Here is a 20,266-nt window from a genome sequence, read left to right as displayed (position 1 = left end):
AATAAGGAGTAAAGACAAGAATGGGCATAATCATGCATGAAGGCAACACCAAGAATCTTAAAAAGGGGAGTCATTATATGCCCATGATGCAATGAAATGAGAAAATATCATGATGAGGAAGAGTGATGAGCCAGCAATAAATAGGTAGACAAGGAGGGGTAACCTAAACTCTTAGGTATTTAAGCCTTCTACATTTTCATACTCTTTTTCTTTAGAACATTGTCTGCACTCACAAGAGCTCTTGCTTTTGCTTTGCAAACTCCCATTGCCTCCCAACATCTCCTGCAATTTACATTCATTCAATGCCTTCCAATATGGCTTCCAACTATGTGGCAACTAACCCTATAGGAAAACCACGCCCATTCCAATGACATCGCTCCTTCCAAGCAAAAGGGACCAAGCAAGAGAAGAATGACACCCCAGAAGGAAAATACTAAGGGCCTTAGAATATGGATGGAGCTAGCATGGGTTTAGGATGGGAATCTTTGTCATCATTGCTCCCATCAACCAATTGGTCTAGGATGCGTTTAGAATGGGAATACCCACTTTTTTTCTCCCCTCATGGACCATGGCCTCAAGACCCTACGAGCTAGAATGGGATCCCCATTTTTAGGTATTTGAATCATGGAATGATGACATGTGTCCTTGTCCCCACCTCCTAAATACATGAAATGATATCATGTGTTTTCTCCCACCTAACCCATCCCCAGTTCTTTTGACTCTTAGCACATGATGGGAAGGCAATAGGATAGAAATACATTTGAATATGGTTGCGACAATTTTTTTCCATTCCCATTGTATTTCCTCCCATGTGCTAAGACCCTAAGAATGGAAAAGGGGTAGACATCCAAGCCCCACTAAAATGAAGCTGGCCACACTGACAGCCATCGACTTGCTCCACACGATAGGCTTCAGGATTAGAATGAAATTTGGCATTGGACCAAATTGTGGCCAAACAAGCCATAAACATATACAAGGTAGTCACTGCAACCTTTTGAATCACAAGAAAATGAATCACAATCAATGAATCAAAGGTGACAATGACCTTTCATTTGTCACATGAGGACGATGAGTCCGAACCAGCCAACTCCAAACATCTAGTTACTTCCTACCCCTCCTGCCCTAAAGCATTACCTACAGACAATGACTAAAGAAAGATCAGCAGCACACCATACACAATATTTGAGAGATTAGCAGCACACCATGCCTAATTTTTGAGAGTTTATAACTAAAGTGTGCAGCAGTCAGATCACATCTCCACAATCATTCAAAGGTTATAAACTCATGTGCAGTAGTTGTTTAGGGAACAAAATATTAAGGCACAAATCAAACCCGAAAAATCTGAATAATTTAAAATGGAAAGCTGCATGATACAGTTCAGACCTCCACAAGCTGGAAGGTACCCGTGAAAAACACTATAACCAGACCTACATGGCATCTCCTAATCTCCCTACTAAATGATACAAAGACATGGGCATATGTCACCCTGGAGGCACACGTAAAGACCGTGGAGACAAGTGTCAAGTGTCCTCTTGTGCCCACAAAGAATCAATATGAATTATATTCTCACGACCCTAAAAATCTTATAATAACCCAACCCACACTGCATGCACATGGTGCTTCAGTTCTATCGCAATTAACAAGAGATATACCCCAGTATCTTGGTATTGATCAGGCCTCTATGGAGGATCCTCTCATAGCTTTCGAATGAGAGAAGATTCCGTAGTCAGAACTCTAGCCGAGTTTAAACTCAAGCCTTGGAAACTAATATAGTTGATGAATCATCAAAACCTAGCTCTTATGACTATGAACCCAAACCCTCAGGCCTGCTTAGTCTTCCATGGCTGTACAACAGAAACAACAATAATCACTATTATTATAAGAAGAATTATAATGGCAATACACATCCATTTCCTTGAGTTCCTTTGCAGCGTCTTTGCACGTTGCAGAGCTACTGTTCCAGCCTGCACGTGCTCCACAGCATTTGTGACCTGAATAGCATGTCAAACAAGGGAAGATTACACACACATGCACAACAAAACCGTCCATAAAGAAGAGACCCCATACACAACCAGCGTGATTCACTCTAAATATGTTAATTACACTCTGTGATCATATATACCCAGTGTTATTCAATTAAAATATTTTCACGCAGCCCATGCATACCCTTGCTCTGTGTCAATGATGACTCTCAAACATTTGGATGGACATCTGGACATAACCCTCACAAGTAAAAGAAATGCTGAAAGAATACGGGACTGCACTCCTAGATACTGCCACATGCAGGGAATTGTACTGATCGATCTAACAGGCCAATAACTGCTGTGCTGGCTCGACAGGTACACATTACATGACAAAACATCACACCGGAAGTTTTGACTACATTAAATCCATTGAGAAACTTAAAAGAAACAAAGAATATGCTCGTATTGTTTGGAAAAAAAAGCTGCTTGGAGTCGTCAACATTCCACATGCCGCAAAATGTAGGTCAACCGATGAGAAATTATGCAATTTTTCCACAGGAACAAAGTCGCAAAAACAATATATGCAAAACTCCATACGAAGAATTTCGCAATCTACCAGCATCATAATATCTTTCAGAATGGCAAGCAATAGCTAAGACCAACACAAAGAAAATGTCATTTTGCCACATGATTCACAAAGCTATATTGTATTAAAGGCAACTTTGAGTAACGGAGTAGAAACCCTAAGATAATACACACTGTTTTGACACATCTGAATTGGATGACAAAATGAACAGAATGCATGGACCAGAATGTACATCTTGTGTATTACTTATGCCTTTATTGGTTCAAAAGACATGTACTATCGGCTTGCAGCTTCATACATGTCATGCCATCTACCAGCAGCTCAAAAGGGGGAAAAGGTGGCAAGGGCCTGACAGCCTAAGGGTGCCCTCAGGCCATTTAGGACAAGCTCTTGGCCTGGCCAACCACCCATTAAAAATGAACAAAGGGCTTTTCTTTGATTTGAAGCAAGCAACAAGCTGATTAAAGAAACTGCTCCAGTGGAGACTCAAGCAGCTTGAAGAATCCATTTGTGGAATGGGGCACAGTGAAATGGCAGTTCACAGCACACACAGAGGAAGATAGGATGCGAGTTACAACATGATGAGAGCAAGTCGCATAGTGCCGAATTACAAAACCCTATTTGAGCATCCTAAAGAGACACAAAAAATAACATTATATATATATATATATATATATTCTCAACGGTCAACAGCATTGAGCAAGGCACTGTATTAATTAGATCTCTAGAAGAATCCAAGAACATGCCCAAAATCATCCTGTGAAAGCAAAAGCGAATCGTGCAGTTTTTAGCCTTATGATAGCCTATCACAAGTAAAAACCATCAACTCAACCATGCATAGGACAGCCAATGTGGCATCCCCACCAAAGCCATCACAACCCCATGGTGGGTTTAAACCATTGCATTTTTTACAAAAAGACTCCATAAATGCGCACACATATCCATCCGCTCATATGAGTGTAACTTTGTACTAAACTTCTTGTACAGGGGTTTTTTTTTTTCCATGAAATTGTACAGGGTTTTGGTCAGCAGGACTCTGTCAAAAGGTTAGCAATGCACAAAGATCATCTCACAGGCAACTATTCTACAAAGATAACTAAGTCCAATAAATAGATGTCGGTCATCAAGGCCATACACATCCTGAGCATCACTGGAAGAAGCTAGTGCATGACAGTGACATATATAATTAGCAGTCATGAGAAAGCGAGTAAGCTGTGAAGATAGCCATACTTGAGTATCATATCTATTTAGCAGACTAGCATAGATCCTAAACATCACTGAGAGAAGCTGTTACCATAAACTGACAGCTAATTCTCCCCAAGTGCCACACAGACCTTACAGCAATGTAACTCTTGATTGGGCATATGATTGCTCTAACTGCTCAAGGATGGCAGACACCAGTTTATTACGCTTTATCACATCTCCAAATTGAACCAAGGAATGTTTGCAAATCAAAGCATCCATATACCTCCATACGTGAAGCAAATTTAGGGAGAAATTTACCTGTGTTTCAATGTTGTCCAGCATCTCTCCTTGCGCCTCCACCAACACAGCCATGTCTAAAAATATCTGGCAGACAAAAACTTCTTTTAAGGAAGCAAACCCAACAAAAACATAAATCTCCAACCCAGGAAGACTAGGCAAATCAGACCCAACGGGAGATGGAAAACAGTAGATAATCATCTACTTTCCAAGAGCAAATCAGGCAAACATTATGATTCCCTAAGAGTTGAGTACAACAGGTGAGAACCTGTGATGCTAATGAGGTTATCCCACTGGCAGATACAAGAATATGATCTACTGTCTCAAGCTGCCTCTTACAAGTCCCACATTCAAAATGAATATAAAATTCATATGCTAAGTGAGTAATCGAGACGAGGTCAACAATGCAGACTACATCGTGTGAAGTACAAAGATTACAAGTCCATGAAAACTTGGAACCATAGGTGCAGAGGCAAAAAGGTGAAGCCTGAAGTTATCTGTGCATGTATGCAATGCAGGTAATAGATATGAACCTGATGTAAGTCAAGGAGCTTTTTCTCTATGTCTTTTACTGCATCATGCCTCTCTTGAATCTCTGCTAAGGTATCTAATACCTGCAAAAGAATAAGTAAGTTGACAAGACCCTGACAGCAGAAAGAGCTAGGGCGATGAATTAGACAGCCCCAAAACAACCACGATACCTGCCCACGGCCTTGTTCCTGAATAGCCTTCTGAAATATTTGTTCACTATCTCCCGTTTCTATCAACCGATCTATAGTCTATACACATCAGCAATTTTATGTGATGTAAGTGTAACCGACAGGAGGGATATCTGATGTAAATACAATGAACATAATAAGAAAGGCCAACGGATTCCATGGCACTAGTTCCATTCAAACACACTTGGCTCCCATCTGAGAAAACTAGTAGGGGTACAGGAATGAACCTCTTCATCAAGCTTCTTCCCAGTGACTGCAATGAGCACACAAAAAATTTAAGGGTGCCCACATCAGCCTATTGATTGCAATGTGATCTCTTCCCAAAACAGTACTGATCCTCCTTCCTAGAAAGAAAGCCCTTCAATAACACCTTAGGTATACCTGTAAAAGCTCGCCTTTCAACCACTTCTCTGTATTCATCCTGGATCTTTTGCCTTAAAGTCTGTTGCATCAACGAGTCATCAGCAGTCACTTAATTGAAAGTATCCGCAAAAATTGACACATCACCACAAAATGCTCTCGTGTTTCAAGGTAAAGAAACCGCCCGAGAAAATCATGTTATCTAAAATTGATTGAAACTCATATGCTTCCATAGTGTTGACAAAAATGGATTTCATGTTCAAACAAGGAAAATTATCTTATTTGAGATACATATATTTCCACAATTTATAGAAGTATTGTTATCAAAAACTGCCCAAGAAATAAATCACCTGAAATTCACCCATCAGCTCCTTCAATTTTTTCTTCAATGTTCTGAGAAAATCAAATGAATACTCTCAACACAAACTTTAAAAGTACTTCATTGGATAAAGATTCTATCTGATGAAATCTGAAGTAATTACTGAGATTTTCTTACGCTGTCATTGACATACGCATTCGATCAACAGTGGTACCCTCTCCACATCCAGGCTTTTTCCTGTTTGCCAAACTCTGTCAACACAGTATAACAGATCGGTGTCAGACTACTACATTGTCTACTCCATAAATGAGAAATAGAGATGGACAAAAGTGATGTAGTCCTTTCAAGTTGAACTAATCAAAGGTTTGGAGGGTTACAAACATTTTGGAATTTCCGAACCTTTTGACAGTTTAACAAACTGAGGAAACGTGGTTTAATTTTTTCTATCATAATTTCACTAATAAACAGGCTATACTGCATATTTTGGCATACTTCCATTACAAATAATGCAGGGAGGAAGATCCCTGCCAATGGGCCAATCTGTCATCTGAGCATCTAAGTGACGGAACCTCTATAGGTTGGTTGGGGGATAAACTTTGCCACACGGGTAAGGATAGCAGAGAGAATTGGTTTTGGCTCTGGTGATCCTTCTGCCGCGTGGGGTATTTAAGAGAATTTGAGTGATCCTTCTACTGCGTGGGTAGCCACAAGAAGTAGAACTTTTCTCTAACAATAAGAACTTAGCTTCCATGCTTGTTACAGAGACTTTATTTATTTATTTTGAACTCCCAGAGGAGTTAGAAGATTGCACATACATACATGATAGCCAAGATAATAGTATGTTTTCTTCTTTGGTTAAAGTGACGAGCAACAGAGGAACCACACTAATCTAGGAGAGAGCTAGAAAAGCAATACTTCTGGAAAAGGACGCTAATATGAGCTAGAGAGCTAGAGAAAGATGGTGGTGAACTCCAAGAACACGTCACCTTCACATTTCAATACAAGTGAATCATATATGTGTATAGATGTGAAGTGCAAATAGAGGCATGAACCGAAATAAAAAGGCTTCGGACATATGAGACCATGACTGTCTTGTCACCAGGAACATGAATCTACCCTTGGAGTTCTATCTTGCTTTCGCTTGATTGTTTTGAGATCTTTAATTTTTGCTAATGTTGGGATTTGAATTGACTCAAGATTGTATTTTCTGACACCTAAACTTGCTGCACATACGATTGATTTTTCAGACTAGGGATCCTTGAAGTTTGATGCACTTCTGACAAGGAGATCCACCTGAAGATTCGCCTTCAACGGCCATGAAATTGTTGGATTTATGAGTTTTTTAGCCACCCCAGGTGTGATTTTTAAAAATGCTCATATTGAGGCTCTGGATGCTACAATGCGGAATGTGTGCTACGAGATCTCAGATTTTTGTATAGACATTATTTCTTTATCCACAACTCTATTGAATATGGATATGTAATTGGAAAACTTTTTTATAATCTGTTTTCAACAAGCGAATTTGATTTTAAAGCTGTTAAGTGTCCCTTTTCTGTTGAGAAAAGAGTTACCTATTTTGTGTGCTTCAAATTTGAGGGTATAATATAACGATTATACAATGCCTGATAATAATGCCCTATATGATGATATCCAAGTTCTATAACATGACGGACACTAGTGGAAAGTAGCATGCTGCTACATATGTATCTTAGTTCTCTCTCCCTGAATACATACCCCTGTGTATCTGGAATGCTCATTGACCACCAAAAGTAATTCTCTCAGACAAGAACATCAGAGCGCAAGACCCCTTTTTATCCTCTAACACCTCCTCTGGGCCTGGTCTCATCTCTGAACACAAAGACCTGCATGGCTTCCTTTACTGCAACATTATGTGGCATTAACTTGCCAATCTCCCTTGCACAGATGGGGATTTGTACTTACTGAGACTTTTTTGGATACTAGAGCTTTGTTACAAAATCTTGATATCCCTGCACCTTAGAACCAGCATGCTTTCAAGGCATCAACATAGCTCTTCCTCAGTATGTGATTCTCTTCATGAGGTATTATGATCAGAATTTTGTTTTCTGTCAGTTCATATACCTAGATGAATCCGAGAACATTCCCAAACTCATCCTTTAAAAACACAACATAGTGCAGTTTCAATCTCATGATAGTCACTCACAAGGTTGAAAACCATAAACTCCATCATGCATAGCAGGGACTAGCTACTATGACATCCCCACTGACGTCATCAGCGCCCAACAGTGGGTGTAGACCATAGTATAAAAACATGCTCTCACACATTCAAATCCACTACACCTTTGAGTAAGCCAACCCCTTAAGTTCTCAAAGAGCCAAAGCCTCCTCTACACCTTTAAACTTTTGTGTAAGGCACGGTGATGACCTTGAACAACCAAAGAAAACAGAAAAGAGCACCCATCTCTGCTGTAGAGAGAGAAAGAGAGAGAGAGAGAGAATACTGCATATCTCCTTCAATATGCCGTGTATGCACTCAGTTGTTCCATCTAAGTTAAATTGTCTCCTGCAACACAAGTCCACGGGTTCTTTTTGAGCTATTTGATGTGTGTTGATGGTGTTCGGTGCAGTAGCAACATCAACAGTTCCCTCCTCTATAACCTCCATGAGGTAGCCCATCATTTGACAAGTGCTACCATCACTCCATGGGTCTATCTCCCCACGTCGAATAGAGAGGAGATGTCTGCAGTCCTCATGTGAGTGTCCACCCAGGTCGTGCTCTCCTCTATGCTCAAACATGAGCTGAACTCTATGTCTTTGGGCCTCGAGGAGGAAAGTAGCCACACATCCTGATCCAAATGTGCCAAAAACTCTAGGAGTGGGCCAAAGCCCTTGCTGAATTGACAATGAAGATGTCCACGGATCTCATGGTGCATACGGCATCTGAATGCAAAGTGCTCCTCTGTCTCTCTCTTCTACTTATCACATAAAGTGCATATCCCTCTCTCACGTTCGGTGCCCTCTACCCATCCTGTCTTGACCCGTAGCCTGTGAGAGGATACCCGAAATGCCCAATCGAGATCCTCAGTGCATGAGGAAGATAGATACAGTAAACCCCTCCTCTAAGATCTGCAAGCAATGATCTCTGCTAGCCAAGTCCTGTACGTGTGGAGCTGTAATAAATCCTCTCTGATGACCTGGTTCACCTCATGATAGGTGAGCAGAATGGATGGAGCCTCAAGGCTATACTGGAACGGTGGCAGTCTGTGCATATGTAGTCCGAACCTGCAAACCATCTGCCTGTCTAAGCATACCAGCTCTTCTGATCCCCCTTTGCCTCCACTGTGATAGACGAGGTCAATGCTAGCCAAATCAGACTACGCCGTCGCTGCTAGCAGAAAATGTGATCCAAGCAAGAAGCAGATTCTATAGTCTCTCTATGCAGGACCAGTCCGTCTCTGATAGATCTGTCTCCCAAAAGGGACTACCGCACATCCCTGCTACGCAAACAAGCGAGTCAAAGAGCACAGACTTGGTTCTCGGATCCTGGAAATTGAGTGAAGGCACCAATGCTTGAGAACAAAATTTTCGTTAACAACTTGGAACGTTGCATTTCATGGTTTGGTAAGAAGGAACTAGTAAGAACATGCTCTTCACATACAAAGCACAACCTGGTGTACTTCCATTATATCCAAGAGTAGAGTCAGTTCAGACTGTATGGCTGCTCCATGCATAGTTGTTTGTATGTAAACAAATCTTCCCACAAGCCACTCAGGAGATGACCAGCAATTCCTACGTCTATACAGATCTGTCCACAAATTGACATTGAGAGGAGATGTCGGGGTACTCCCATTATATCATAAGATCAGAGTCAGCATGTAAGACTGCATGGCTGCTCCATGCATAATTGTTGTAAACAAATCTTCCCAAAAGCAACTCAGAAGATGACGAGCAATTCCTATGTTGATACAGATATGTCCACAAGTGGACATGAGAGGAGACGTTAAGAGTGCAATGATCTTCTGCACCTACTTCAAGGCCTACATGCCACTCTTGGCCATCTGAGTACATCAATTTTTCATTTTGGAGAACCTCATAAGTCAATTTGGTGATTCACTTGCACTGCATTACAAGAATCACATGTACGACAACAAGTCCAACAGGTGGCCCATAACGCTCCTACGGCAACCACCACATGCAGTCTTTGGTAACTATAGACAACAGTTCTCCAGGCAATAATCTTAGTTACTTTTCTGCTAAAAAGCATTAAATGCATGCTGCAGGAACCGTTCTCGAGAATTTGATTTGCACTGGTTTGGGATGCTTTTTGGCTGGCCTCCTCTCTAAAGTACTTCATCTATGGCAACTCCTGGGCATTCAATTTTTGCAGTTAGATAGCAAGCAAGCCAGATCCTAGCTTCTTTAGGATCTGCTCCAAACCTTGAGGCACTAAGATTCATTACTTCTTGGGTATGGATGCATGGGCCATTGATGATCCATGCACAAGACGGCTATCTTTTCCCTTTGTGTCTGCGCAAATCTTGTCCATTTTTTGTTCTGGTAGACCCTTTAATCCTCTTATTCATTCAAATAAGTTATGTCCATTCCCCATTTCTCTAACCCTTTACCTCTAAACCATGCTCTCCCGCAATCATCCTAGATGTAAATTCCATCAAAAGGTAACAGAAACAGATGCCTCTGCCATAGTGCAAGTATGCCTGCAGTCAAAACACTCCTAGGACGTTGCATGTGGTAAGTGCTTACAGTTGGAATCTCAGCTCAGAGAAAGTCATAACCTCAGGTGGAGGCATGTGATGAGAGAGTAAGACCTCCCCTGTATGCTTTATGTTCGTCATGTTTTACGCATTATAGTATGAAATCTACAGTCTTCAAAGATCTTGTTGAGCATCAATGCCAACCCGTTCAGACAATTCTTACACATCCGTTCCTCAACAATCATGCTCAATAGCTAGAGGGAATTTATGACGTGTATTCTAAGTTCCACATTGCATTTCTGCATTGATTGCCAGTAAGAATTTTTTGCGTAATGCTTCTAGCACTGACAAAGTAGGCCACCGGTTTGCAGCATCATGCCCGTGTGTCGAGCCAATTGGTGCTAATTTAGGCCTTTCCATATCACATGAGCAGCCATTCCCCATGAAGTTTGTTGTAGACTAAGTAGTGACCTGTCCCACCTAGAAACGTGCCAACCTGCTAAGGCAGCAGGGTATGGTGCCAGGCAGTTATGAAACATGTGCAAGCACATGCCCACAAAATGTTCACTGATATTTTTTCCACCTGCATACATGTTGCTATGTGGATTGCGAGCATGGAAGCACATGCTGGACCTTTCTTGGTGTGGTAGAGGGCATGTTAAACTTGAAGATTGCATCGAAAGGCATACATAGCTTCAAGAAAGAGTACAGCTCCATCATGCATCTCTTTCCCTTTGCTGACCAAGAGTCTTGAGCATAGTGGTTAAGTGGTATGTGCCTCACACATGCTTATCTGCATGTGTATGCATGCATGTGCACATGTGCCTGTACGCACACAGAGAGAGACGGTTGATTGATGCCTACAAAAGAAAAACAATGGTCCACAAAACCAAAAGCTGATACAATAAGTGGGCAATGTGACATGATCAATGCTGCAGGAAGAGATAATACATTCTAACTTTTGAAAAAAAAAATCTAACTTTTGAGTTTAACAATACAATCTGAAGTTTGAATCTTAATCAAACATTAACAACCCACCGCACTATCAAGTGCCTCCAGCTTCTCCTTGATGGTCTTAGCCATATTACCCACTTCATCAACATCAGCCTCCATACGCTGCTTCAAACCTGCCACCAATCAATCTTGGTTTTTAGACAATTCAACACTTTGGAATAAAGAGAAAAATCCATGGGACACTTTGGAAGAAGGAACAACTTTGTTGATTGGAAAATCCAAATCATGACGTAATTTTGTTCTATACTTTGCAAGGACTTGGAAAAATAAGTCATCTGTTCCAAAGACAGAAATAACAGACAAGTAAATACCTTTCATAGCAGCTGCCCTTGTGACAGATTTAGACTCCTCATGAGCTGCCTGCAGGTATCAAATTAAAAAATGAGATTGCTCAAAAATCATCTATCACAACTTTACACTCTAAACTTCCCCACCAACACCCACAAAAACATTCCACGAAAGAACTTTACCTAAATCCAACTCTTTTCAATCCATAGAAAGCTAAGCAAGTACAAAGAACATATATATATATACCTTTGTAAGACTAGAATATATCCAATCGTACACGCCTCGTTCTAAATAGACAAAATAGCTACTCCCATCGAATTACATTTTAAGCCTCTCTCTCTCTCTCTCTCTCTCTCTCTCTCTCGTTTATCCAGATGATGTAAGTCATTTTGACATTTTGTCTTTTGTCCCATAGGCCTATGAGGCCTCCCGCGGACGTTACCATGACTTTCTTTTCTTTCTCTCCATCCTTGTGTTCGACTTGAAAGTTCACCACCTGAACTCCAACTGACTCCATGGCTTACATGGCTTTCAAGTACACGGCAAATCCCAAAGAAAAGGCAGCCAAACAAGTACTTGGCGAAGTGAACGTGGTTGGTCAGTTTATGGCTACTCAAAAAGAACCAATGAATGGTTGCAGATATATCAAGGTAACTCTCCACGTAGGGCGGGATTATGCCATGCACCTGGTGATGATTGATGCTCATCTTTCAACCTAGTGACCACCGGACACAATTTTGGCCATCCATGACCCCAAAAAAAGGAGATACCTGTCTTTGTTGTGTATTCTCTTCAAATGTAGCCTGTGCAATCTCATTTTATTCAAGAAATCTGCATGCCTGGACTGGTTTCCATGCTTGCCATTGTCAAGTAAGAAGATCAGTCCTTGTTCACTAGTACCCACTAGAGAACCGTAGGGTAGTGTTTCCGTCTTAGGTTTCGGGAAAGGTTTAGGTCCAGTGTCACGAGGATGTGAAATTATGGGACTTTTAATTTGCGACTCCCGTAATTTGCGTGTGACTACCTTGAGCCTTTGGGGCGCGAGGGTCCAACCATGGGGCGGGACTTGGGGAATTAAAATTTCCTACTGGCCCCTTGGAAATAGTGAATGTGCGCCCAGTTACTAGGAAATTAATTCCTAGGGCCAAAGTGTGCAACAGGGGGCCAAAAGAGTGGTGCAAGATAAAATTGCTAACTTTAGCACAGGACTCCAAAAAGAGCACAGAGCCCTGTAAGGCCAAAATCAATGCCAAAGGAGCCAGATCATCAGTTGTGAGCTGCCAGAGCCTACCAGGTGCTGCTAGAGCAAAATCGTCATCTGCCAGGAGCTTCCAGAGCCTGCTAGGGAAAATCGCCATCAGCCAGGGCCAATTCCAGTGCACCAGGGCCTGCCAGAGGAAATCGCACCTGATCCACGAGCCTGTTGCAGATTGTGATTTCAGCCAGGGTGTCTCTTCCAGAGTGTGATTTCATCTATAGGTCTTCTGGGCTGTGCCAATTGACTGTGTCCACTTCCAGGTGTTTCCAAGCCGTCCAGGTTGCTACAAAAGATTGCAATTTTGCTTCCAGGCTCTGCAGGAAAACTTGCGATTTGATTTCTGGAGCCTTCTGGGTGTTGCTACTGATTTTGGTAACTTTCCAGGCATGGGTGTTCACTTCTAAGCTGCTCTTGGGGCTGTGCCAGGGCAGAATCAGCTTTTCTCTGCAAGATCTAGGGTTTTCCATCCTTGGTGACCTTTCTTCTGTAGATACTCGGTAGAAGAAGGCTTGCTTTTTGCCTGCTTTTGCCGTTCCCTGATTAGTTGCTAGCTAGTTATTGCGTTTGGGTTTCTTTCCTCGCAAAGAAAGGTTTATTTATGATGTTGGGCAGTGGCTGGAGAGGCTATAGATTGAAGCAACCTGTGTGGGAGTGCTTTGTCAATTGATTGCACCAGAGTTTGGCTATTGAAGGCTTTGTCTTGCAGTTGTTCAGCCGTGTCTGGCTGGTTGGGCACTTGGTTGTGCAATTGCAGGCGTGGCATAGATAGTGGATGCTTTTGGGGTCTCTCTTGAACGCTTTGGTGTTGGAAATAGAGGATAGAATCACTCACACCTCGCTTCCTATCTAGCTCATACAACACTCAGAAAAACTGAAAAAGAGATAGGACAAAACTCAGATATATTCATCCACAATCGTGGGCAACAAAAGCTTAAGGATGAGCGTGTATAAACAGCCTGAGATGCTGTCAATGATGCTGAGCCTATTCCTCTCTTTGTGCACTTGCCTGTATGCAAGGCAATCTATGCAAGTGATGAGGAATGAGGGGGGAAGGGGGGCTTTTTATTTGCAGAATCCATTGAACTCGGTAGAAGTTAACTCTCCCCCTCTATCGGTGCGGAAGGCTTTGATTACCTCCCTGCTCTCCTTTTGTACCTGGGCCTTCTAGTCTTTGAATTTCTCAAAAGCCTGAGATTTCTTGGCCAGGCAAAATACCCATGTCATGCGACTAAAATCATCAAGTAAGAGAGAATACCGCGAACCTGCGAATGAATTTGTCGACATTGGACCGCAGATGTCGGCGTGAACCAACTCGAGCGGCCTCTTGGCCCGTGATGGGGCCTCCCATTGCCTGCAATCAATCAAAGTCCATCCACCATCTTTGTCTTCTACATCTCGGAGAGAGTGCCATAGTTGACGTGACTGAACCGCTCATGCCATAATCCGGATCTTCCATAGTCCCCGTGCACCAACAAAGCGTTGAACCGATATAGCCCATTCTCCTCGACACCTTGAGCCACCACCTGTCCGTTTGCCTTGGATGTGACAGTGACCTTGCCGTTGTCGAATAATACCGACATATTATGCTTGTCCATCTGACTAACTAACAACAGGTTCTTGCACAAATTTGGTACATACAGTACACCGGAAATCAACTCCTCGTTTCCTTCAGTCGTAATGAACGGAATACTACCGACACCCTTCACAAGGCATGACCGGTTATCCCCAACAATGACCTTGGAATTGAGATGCGTACCTTCCATGGTTTTAAACCACTCCTTCTTGTTGGACATTTGCTTTGAAGCTCCACTGTCCACATACCAACCTTCCTCTCCTTCACTGACTGCATAAGCAAGAGCAGTACTCAGTGATGATGAAGAGAGCGCCGGTGGTGACATTTGCCGATTCAGTCTTTGGCTCCTCCTTGGACTTGGACTCCTCCTCCTTGAGGTCCGCCTTCTTCTTGCGGCACTCTTTAGCGGAATGACCAAGCTTCTCACAGTAGAAGCACTTCATCTGCCTCTTTTTCTCTGCATCCTCGGTCTTGTTTTTGTTCTTGGAGTCTTTGAACTTACCCTTGCCGGGCTTGTCCCTCGCCACGAGAGCCTTCTCGTCCGATTGCGTAAACAATTTTTCCGGAGCCTCTTCATGCAATAGTAAAGGCCCAAGCTCCTCGAAGGTGAGAGGCTTGGCCCTCTGTCCTGCAGTGATCGTAGTCACGAAACTCTTAAAGCTTCGAGATAGCTTGTGTAAGATCAACATTGCTAGTTGACTTGAATCTACCTTCTGACCAACTGCCGCGAGCTGGTCCCTTACCATCTTGACTTTTGTCAGATGGTTATGAACATTGTCTACCTTATTCATGTCCAAATTGTACAGTTGGTGTTGGAGCATCAAAATCCGAGATGTATTGTCCGTTTCATACAAATCCTTCAAGATAGCCCACACCTCTACAGACGTCTCAGCTATCTGGATGTGCGGAAGAACAGAGTCCGCCGTGGTCCCAATGATTAATGCTAGGGAGTGGGCATCTCTCTCTTCCCAATTCTCAAGCTCTTCATCATCCACTGGAATGAGAATCTTCCTCTTGTTGTCTAACAAGTCTTCCGGTTTTGCCTCCATCCTCGTCGTTAGCTTCCACAACTTCCGGGCCACAAGATGGCTCCGGATCTTCATTTTCCAGATCGAGTAGTTCGACCCGTGTAGCTTCCCTGACTCTCCGAAGTTCGGGATTGTGAATGAAAGCAATCTGGAGAAGAAAGGAAGAGAAGGGGCTGAAGAGAAGAGGCAACAATAGAATCTTTGTCCTCCATCCTTGCTGTAATAAAGAACAGTATACTGAATTTACAGCGGAGAACTTGACCACGCAGCAAACCTGAGTGTCGATTGGAGTCACCTTCTAGCAGAGGTACTTCGATCTAGAGCTGTGAACCTAGCTTTGATACCATGTTGAAAATAGAGGATAGAATCACTCACACCTCACTTGCTATCTAGCTCGTACAACACTCAGAAAAACTAAAAGAAAGATTGACACGACCCCGCAAGATCTGACCCTATCACTGACCTAGAATCTCATCCTCGATACAACCAGAATCATAGCGCAGGCGCCTTGATCCTCCCGACCACCCCCGAGCACGTGGGCTACAGCTCGACTCATCCATAGGCCCGTATCTAACCCAGGCGTCCCATACCACCTAAGCCCGTCCAGAGGTCCTTCGATACACCACCTATGATCCGCCATGTAGATGGCCAAAGTCTCGTCCTGGGTCCAAGCCCCATCCTTCAGTTGAGGGGCGCTCAACTGATCTACACAATAGCACCGGCCCTCCCTCTATATAGAAGGAAACCCGCTATAGATAGCACAATGCTATGAATAGCTCCCTCCATATAAAGCGAGCACTATATATGAATCAATCTCTATATATAGCAATCTCGGCTAAAAATAGCCATCCAGCCCTATGCTATCCCGTAACCCACGTTAACCTGCTATCCAACCCTAGGTACACCATGCACATGACATACTCCCCTTCCTCTAAGAACTCACTCCTGAATTCACCAGAAAGCCCGAAAGCTCTCTATGAAGATGAGTCAATGCCAATAACTATACTCTGACTATCAGTTTGAGTGTGCTATACTTTCCATGAGATTCAAATCAAAGCGAATCTAAGGCCAAAGCCACAATCTTTGATAACTAACCGAAGGAAAGTAAATCTCTCAATCTAAACAAGGTTAGGTATCGTCGAGTATTCTCCTCGAGAAATCTAGTAACGCTTGAATCCACAGAGTTAATTCCGTTGACATATCCGTACACAAGCATGGTAAAATTTGTACCTGAAGGTAAATGATTCTATCAACCTGAACTATTGAGTATCCTTGAACTCAAAATCTTAGGTTGAGATCGAGGAATCATTGTTCGAACAACCCCATCCATTCAGCCCCTCGAGGTCAATTTTGTTGGTTGCAATTTCTATCAACCCTAATGGCCTGAATTACTTAGTATTCAGAAAATCCCTCAACGGAATACCCTTGTAATTCAAATTCTTGGGTTGAAATACATGACAGACTTTCTATCGCAGAACAATTAGGTATCCGTTCATAACTCATGATGGAAGAATCTTCATGGAAGTATCAATGGGTAAAATCCTGACAAAAAATATGGTCCCCTTGATCTATCCTTGAAAAGCCCCTACATGAGGATAATCAGTAAAAATTCAGTTGGCTATATCCAATCAATGGTACTGTTCTAGACATAAATATAGTCAACCATCATAGGAATAACATCCTATGTAATCCAAAGGCTACAGAAACATACAATCCGAAATCTCTTAAAACAATAGCCACTATAAAATATCCTGTATAAACTTGTGCACAATAAACCGCTCCGGTCACAGGATCATCCAGTTCTTAGGATCTCTTATCTAGGAACACCAGGTTCCAAACAAGGCATTGACAGACCATCATCAGAAGAGATGTGTTAACCCTCCCTGAGATTGAGTCTAGACTATGGAGCTCTAGGGTTCAACCCAAAAAATATATGGCTTCTGTAACCAGATTTTACTATCCTAATCTCTGTTGCCGATCACGGGAGTAGCACCTTAATCTTCCCCCCAGCCAATTCTGCCAAAGCTTCCCAGCAAGAGAGAGAGAGCTATATCCAAAATCACGTAAAAATCTCACATTCTTCACTTCTCTCACTAGCCTTGACAGACCCCAAATCCCTAGATAGATCTAGATGCCACATGTCATCCATATAGGGCCTTCCTAATGCAACATTTCACCCCTCTCTTGGGATGCATTTAATTCCTTGCCCCTAGGCACAATCTTTGCACTAGGCCCTTGGTCTCAGATCTATCTAGTCTGGTGCTATCAGCCCTCACCTAGGACCTTGACATTAATCCCTCCCGATCATTTACATAAAGCGCAAACACATATATTACAAAGATAGATCCTATAAGGGAAATGTCGACTGATTCTTCCGAGGTCATGCTACCTCGGCTAGAGCGTAACATTCCTTCCCTCTTCAGACATCAGCGTCCTCGATGATAAAGTCTGGGAACACTCTCCGCAACTGATATACGGATTCCCAGGTAGCTTCGGATAGAGGCTGACCATGCCATGCAACCAACACCGTGGGTATCTTCCGATTTCGTATTTGCATTGTTCCTCGGTCCAGGATTCTTGTTGGTTTGCGCCTTGCAATATCCTCTATCTCCTGAAACAAAACCACACCTTCGATTAGTGAGTCACCAGTATGTAAAAATTTCTTTAAGCGTGAAACATGAAAAACCGGGTGCACCTTACACCCCTGTGGCAATTCTAATTTATAGGCTACACTGCCTATTCTCTTTAGAATTAACCACGGCCCACAGTATCGAGGTGATAACTTAGCACACTCTCCTGAAGTCAACGACTTCGAGTGCGAAGGAATTCTGAGAAAAACTTTTTCTCCTTCTTCAAATACTCTTATAGACCGATTTTCATCCGCATACACCTTGGCTCTATCCATAGCCTGGCGGATGTTAGCTCTCGCAAGTGCTAGCATCTCCCGCATCTGAACTACAAAGTTCGCGGCACTAGGCACTTTCTGAGGTACTCCAACTATAGTCGGATTGGCTGGTCTATAACCATAGTTCAGTTCAAACGGACTGAACCCAGTAGATGAATGTTTCCTATCATTGTAGGCAAACTCTAACAATGGCAACCACTTGTCCCATGTATGTTGCCTCAATGACACATATGCTCTCAGCATATCCTCTAAAGTCTGGTTGACTCTCTCCGTCTGACCATCCGTCTCAGGATGATCCCCACTACTCATTCCCAACTCAGTCCTTAGTGTCTCAAATACCGCTGTCCAAAAATGACCGGTAAACCTGACATCTCTGTCTGACACTATGGATCTAGGCAATCCATGCAGACGAAATATATGTCTAATAAACAACTCCGCTACTTGCGGGGCACTAATAGACTCTCTAGTCGGAATGAAGTGAGCCATCTTGGTTAGACGATCAACCACCACAAGGATAGAATTATACCCTCCTTGTGTTGCAGGTAGCCCTACAATAAAATCCATGGAAATGCTCTCCCACTTACTTAGTGGTATTTCCAAGGGCTGTAAAAGTCCGGGTGGCTTCACCCGTTCGGCCTTACTTACCTGACACGAGAAACACCGTGTCACATATTCATGAATATGCTTTTTCATCTTTGGCCAAAAGAAATCTCGCTTCACGAGATCATATGTCTTCTCAACACCTGGATGTCCCGCACACGGGCTATCATGGCACTGTCGAATGACTCTCTGCCTGAGATCATTCTGACCAGGTACTACAACCTTGCCATTTCTAACTAGCATACCATCCCTTATGGTATATCTTGCATAAGTTTGGCCTTTTCTGGATGCCAGGTCATCCATTTCATTTTCCCCGGGTTTTCACACATGAGCCTTAGGCCATAAGCTCTGGACAAACTCGTCCACCTTCTGAGTTTCTCTGATCTCGGTCATTAGAGCACTCTCTAATACCGTGAAACTCAGATTGTGCATAATGCGAGACAACGCATCAGCTATCTTATTGTCTTTTCCTCTTCGGTACCGAATCGTTAAATTAAACTCCTGCATGAGCTCTGCCCACCTAGCTTGGCGGCCCCTCAAGTCAGGCTGTTTACAGAAATGTTTCAGAGTATCATGATCCACATCCACATAAAACTCTGAACCATACAGATAATGCCTCCATGTTTTCAACGCATGGATAACAGCATACAACTCCAATTCATGAGTTGGCCAATTCCTTTGAGAGGGAGAAAGCTTCTTGCTTTCAAAGGCTACTGGCCTTCCCTCTTGAAGGAGGACTGCTCCTACCGCAATGCCACTTGCATCGGTTTCTAGAAACAACGGTTTCTGGGGATCAACTATTTTTAACACCGGTCCTGTGACCACAGCTTGTTTTATGGTGTTAAAACTTTCCTGTTGATTCTGTCCCCAAATAAAAGGTACTTTATCTGAGGTCAGATCAGTCAATGGCGATACTATTTCGGAATATCCTTTGATATGCCTTCTATAAAACTGGACAAATCCCAAGAATGATCGCAACGCGGTCAAACTCTGAGGGATTGGCCAAGTTAGTATCGCAGCCACTTTCTTCGGATCCATTTCTACCCCCTGTGGAGTAATTATGAACCCTAAATACTCAAGCCTAACCATACACAGTATAGTTTTCTTTTTATTCACGTAAAGACTGGCTTTCCTCAAAGTACTGAACACTATCCTTAAGTGTTCACAATGCTCAGTAAGACTTTTACTGAATATCAAAATGTCGTCAATAAAATGTACTACGAACTTTCCGATATACGGACGTAGTAAATCGTTCATAAGCATGACGAAGGTCGCTGGAGCATTGGTAAGTCCGAAGGGCATTACCAAAAACTCATAATGACCAAACCTGCTTCTAAAAGCGGTTTTATGCACATCCTCGGCTCTAATCCGGATCTGATGATAGCCGCACTTAAGATCTATCTTGCTGAAAATCACGGCTCCATGTAATGCATCTAGCAAATCATCAATCCGAGCCATCGGATACCTGTGCTTAACAGT

General features: G+C 42.8%; 1 protein-coding gene across 1 annotated transcript in view; it reads right to left on the bottom strand.

Moving 5' to 3' along the window:
- Positions 1-1,341: 1,341 nt before the first annotated feature.
- LOC147888574 (syntaxin-132-like) overlaps positions 1,342-20,266 on the bottom strand; it is a 34,410-nt gene continuing 15,485 nt past the window's right edge. Inside the window, exons 5-14 of the mRNA XM_087392289.1 lie at positions 11,447-11,495; positions 11,160-11,248; positions 5,608-5,681; positions 5,462-5,504; positions 5,133-5,193; positions 4,979-5,004; positions 4,734-4,811; positions 4,566-4,646; positions 4,054-4,119; positions 1,342-1,991 (exon numbers count right to left, since the gene is read on the bottom strand). Of these exons, the coding sequence (XP_087248415.1) occupies positions 1,821-1,991; positions 4,054-4,119; positions 4,566-4,646; positions 4,734-4,811; positions 4,979-5,004; positions 5,133-5,193; positions 5,462-5,504; positions 5,608-5,681; positions 11,160-11,248; positions 11,447-11,495 (738 nt within the window). The 3' untranslated portion in view covers positions 1,342-1,820. The remainder of the gene's footprint in view (positions 1,992-4,053; positions 4,120-4,565; positions 4,647-4,733; positions 4,812-4,978; positions 5,005-5,132; positions 5,194-5,461; positions 5,505-5,607; positions 5,682-11,159; positions 11,249-11,446; positions 11,496-20,266) is intronic.

The sequence above is a fragment of the Dipteris shenzhenensis genome, chromosome 21 (assembly GCF_047967505.1).
Source record: "Dipteris shenzhenensis isolate YYH24624 ecotype China chromosome 21, Dip_SZ_1.0, whole genome shotgun sequence".
Lineage (NCBI taxonomy): Eukaryota > Viridiplantae > Streptophyta > Polypodiopsida > Gleicheniales > Dipteridaceae > Dipteris > Dipteris shenzhenensis.
This window is presented reverse-complemented; position numbering and strand designations above follow the sequence as displayed.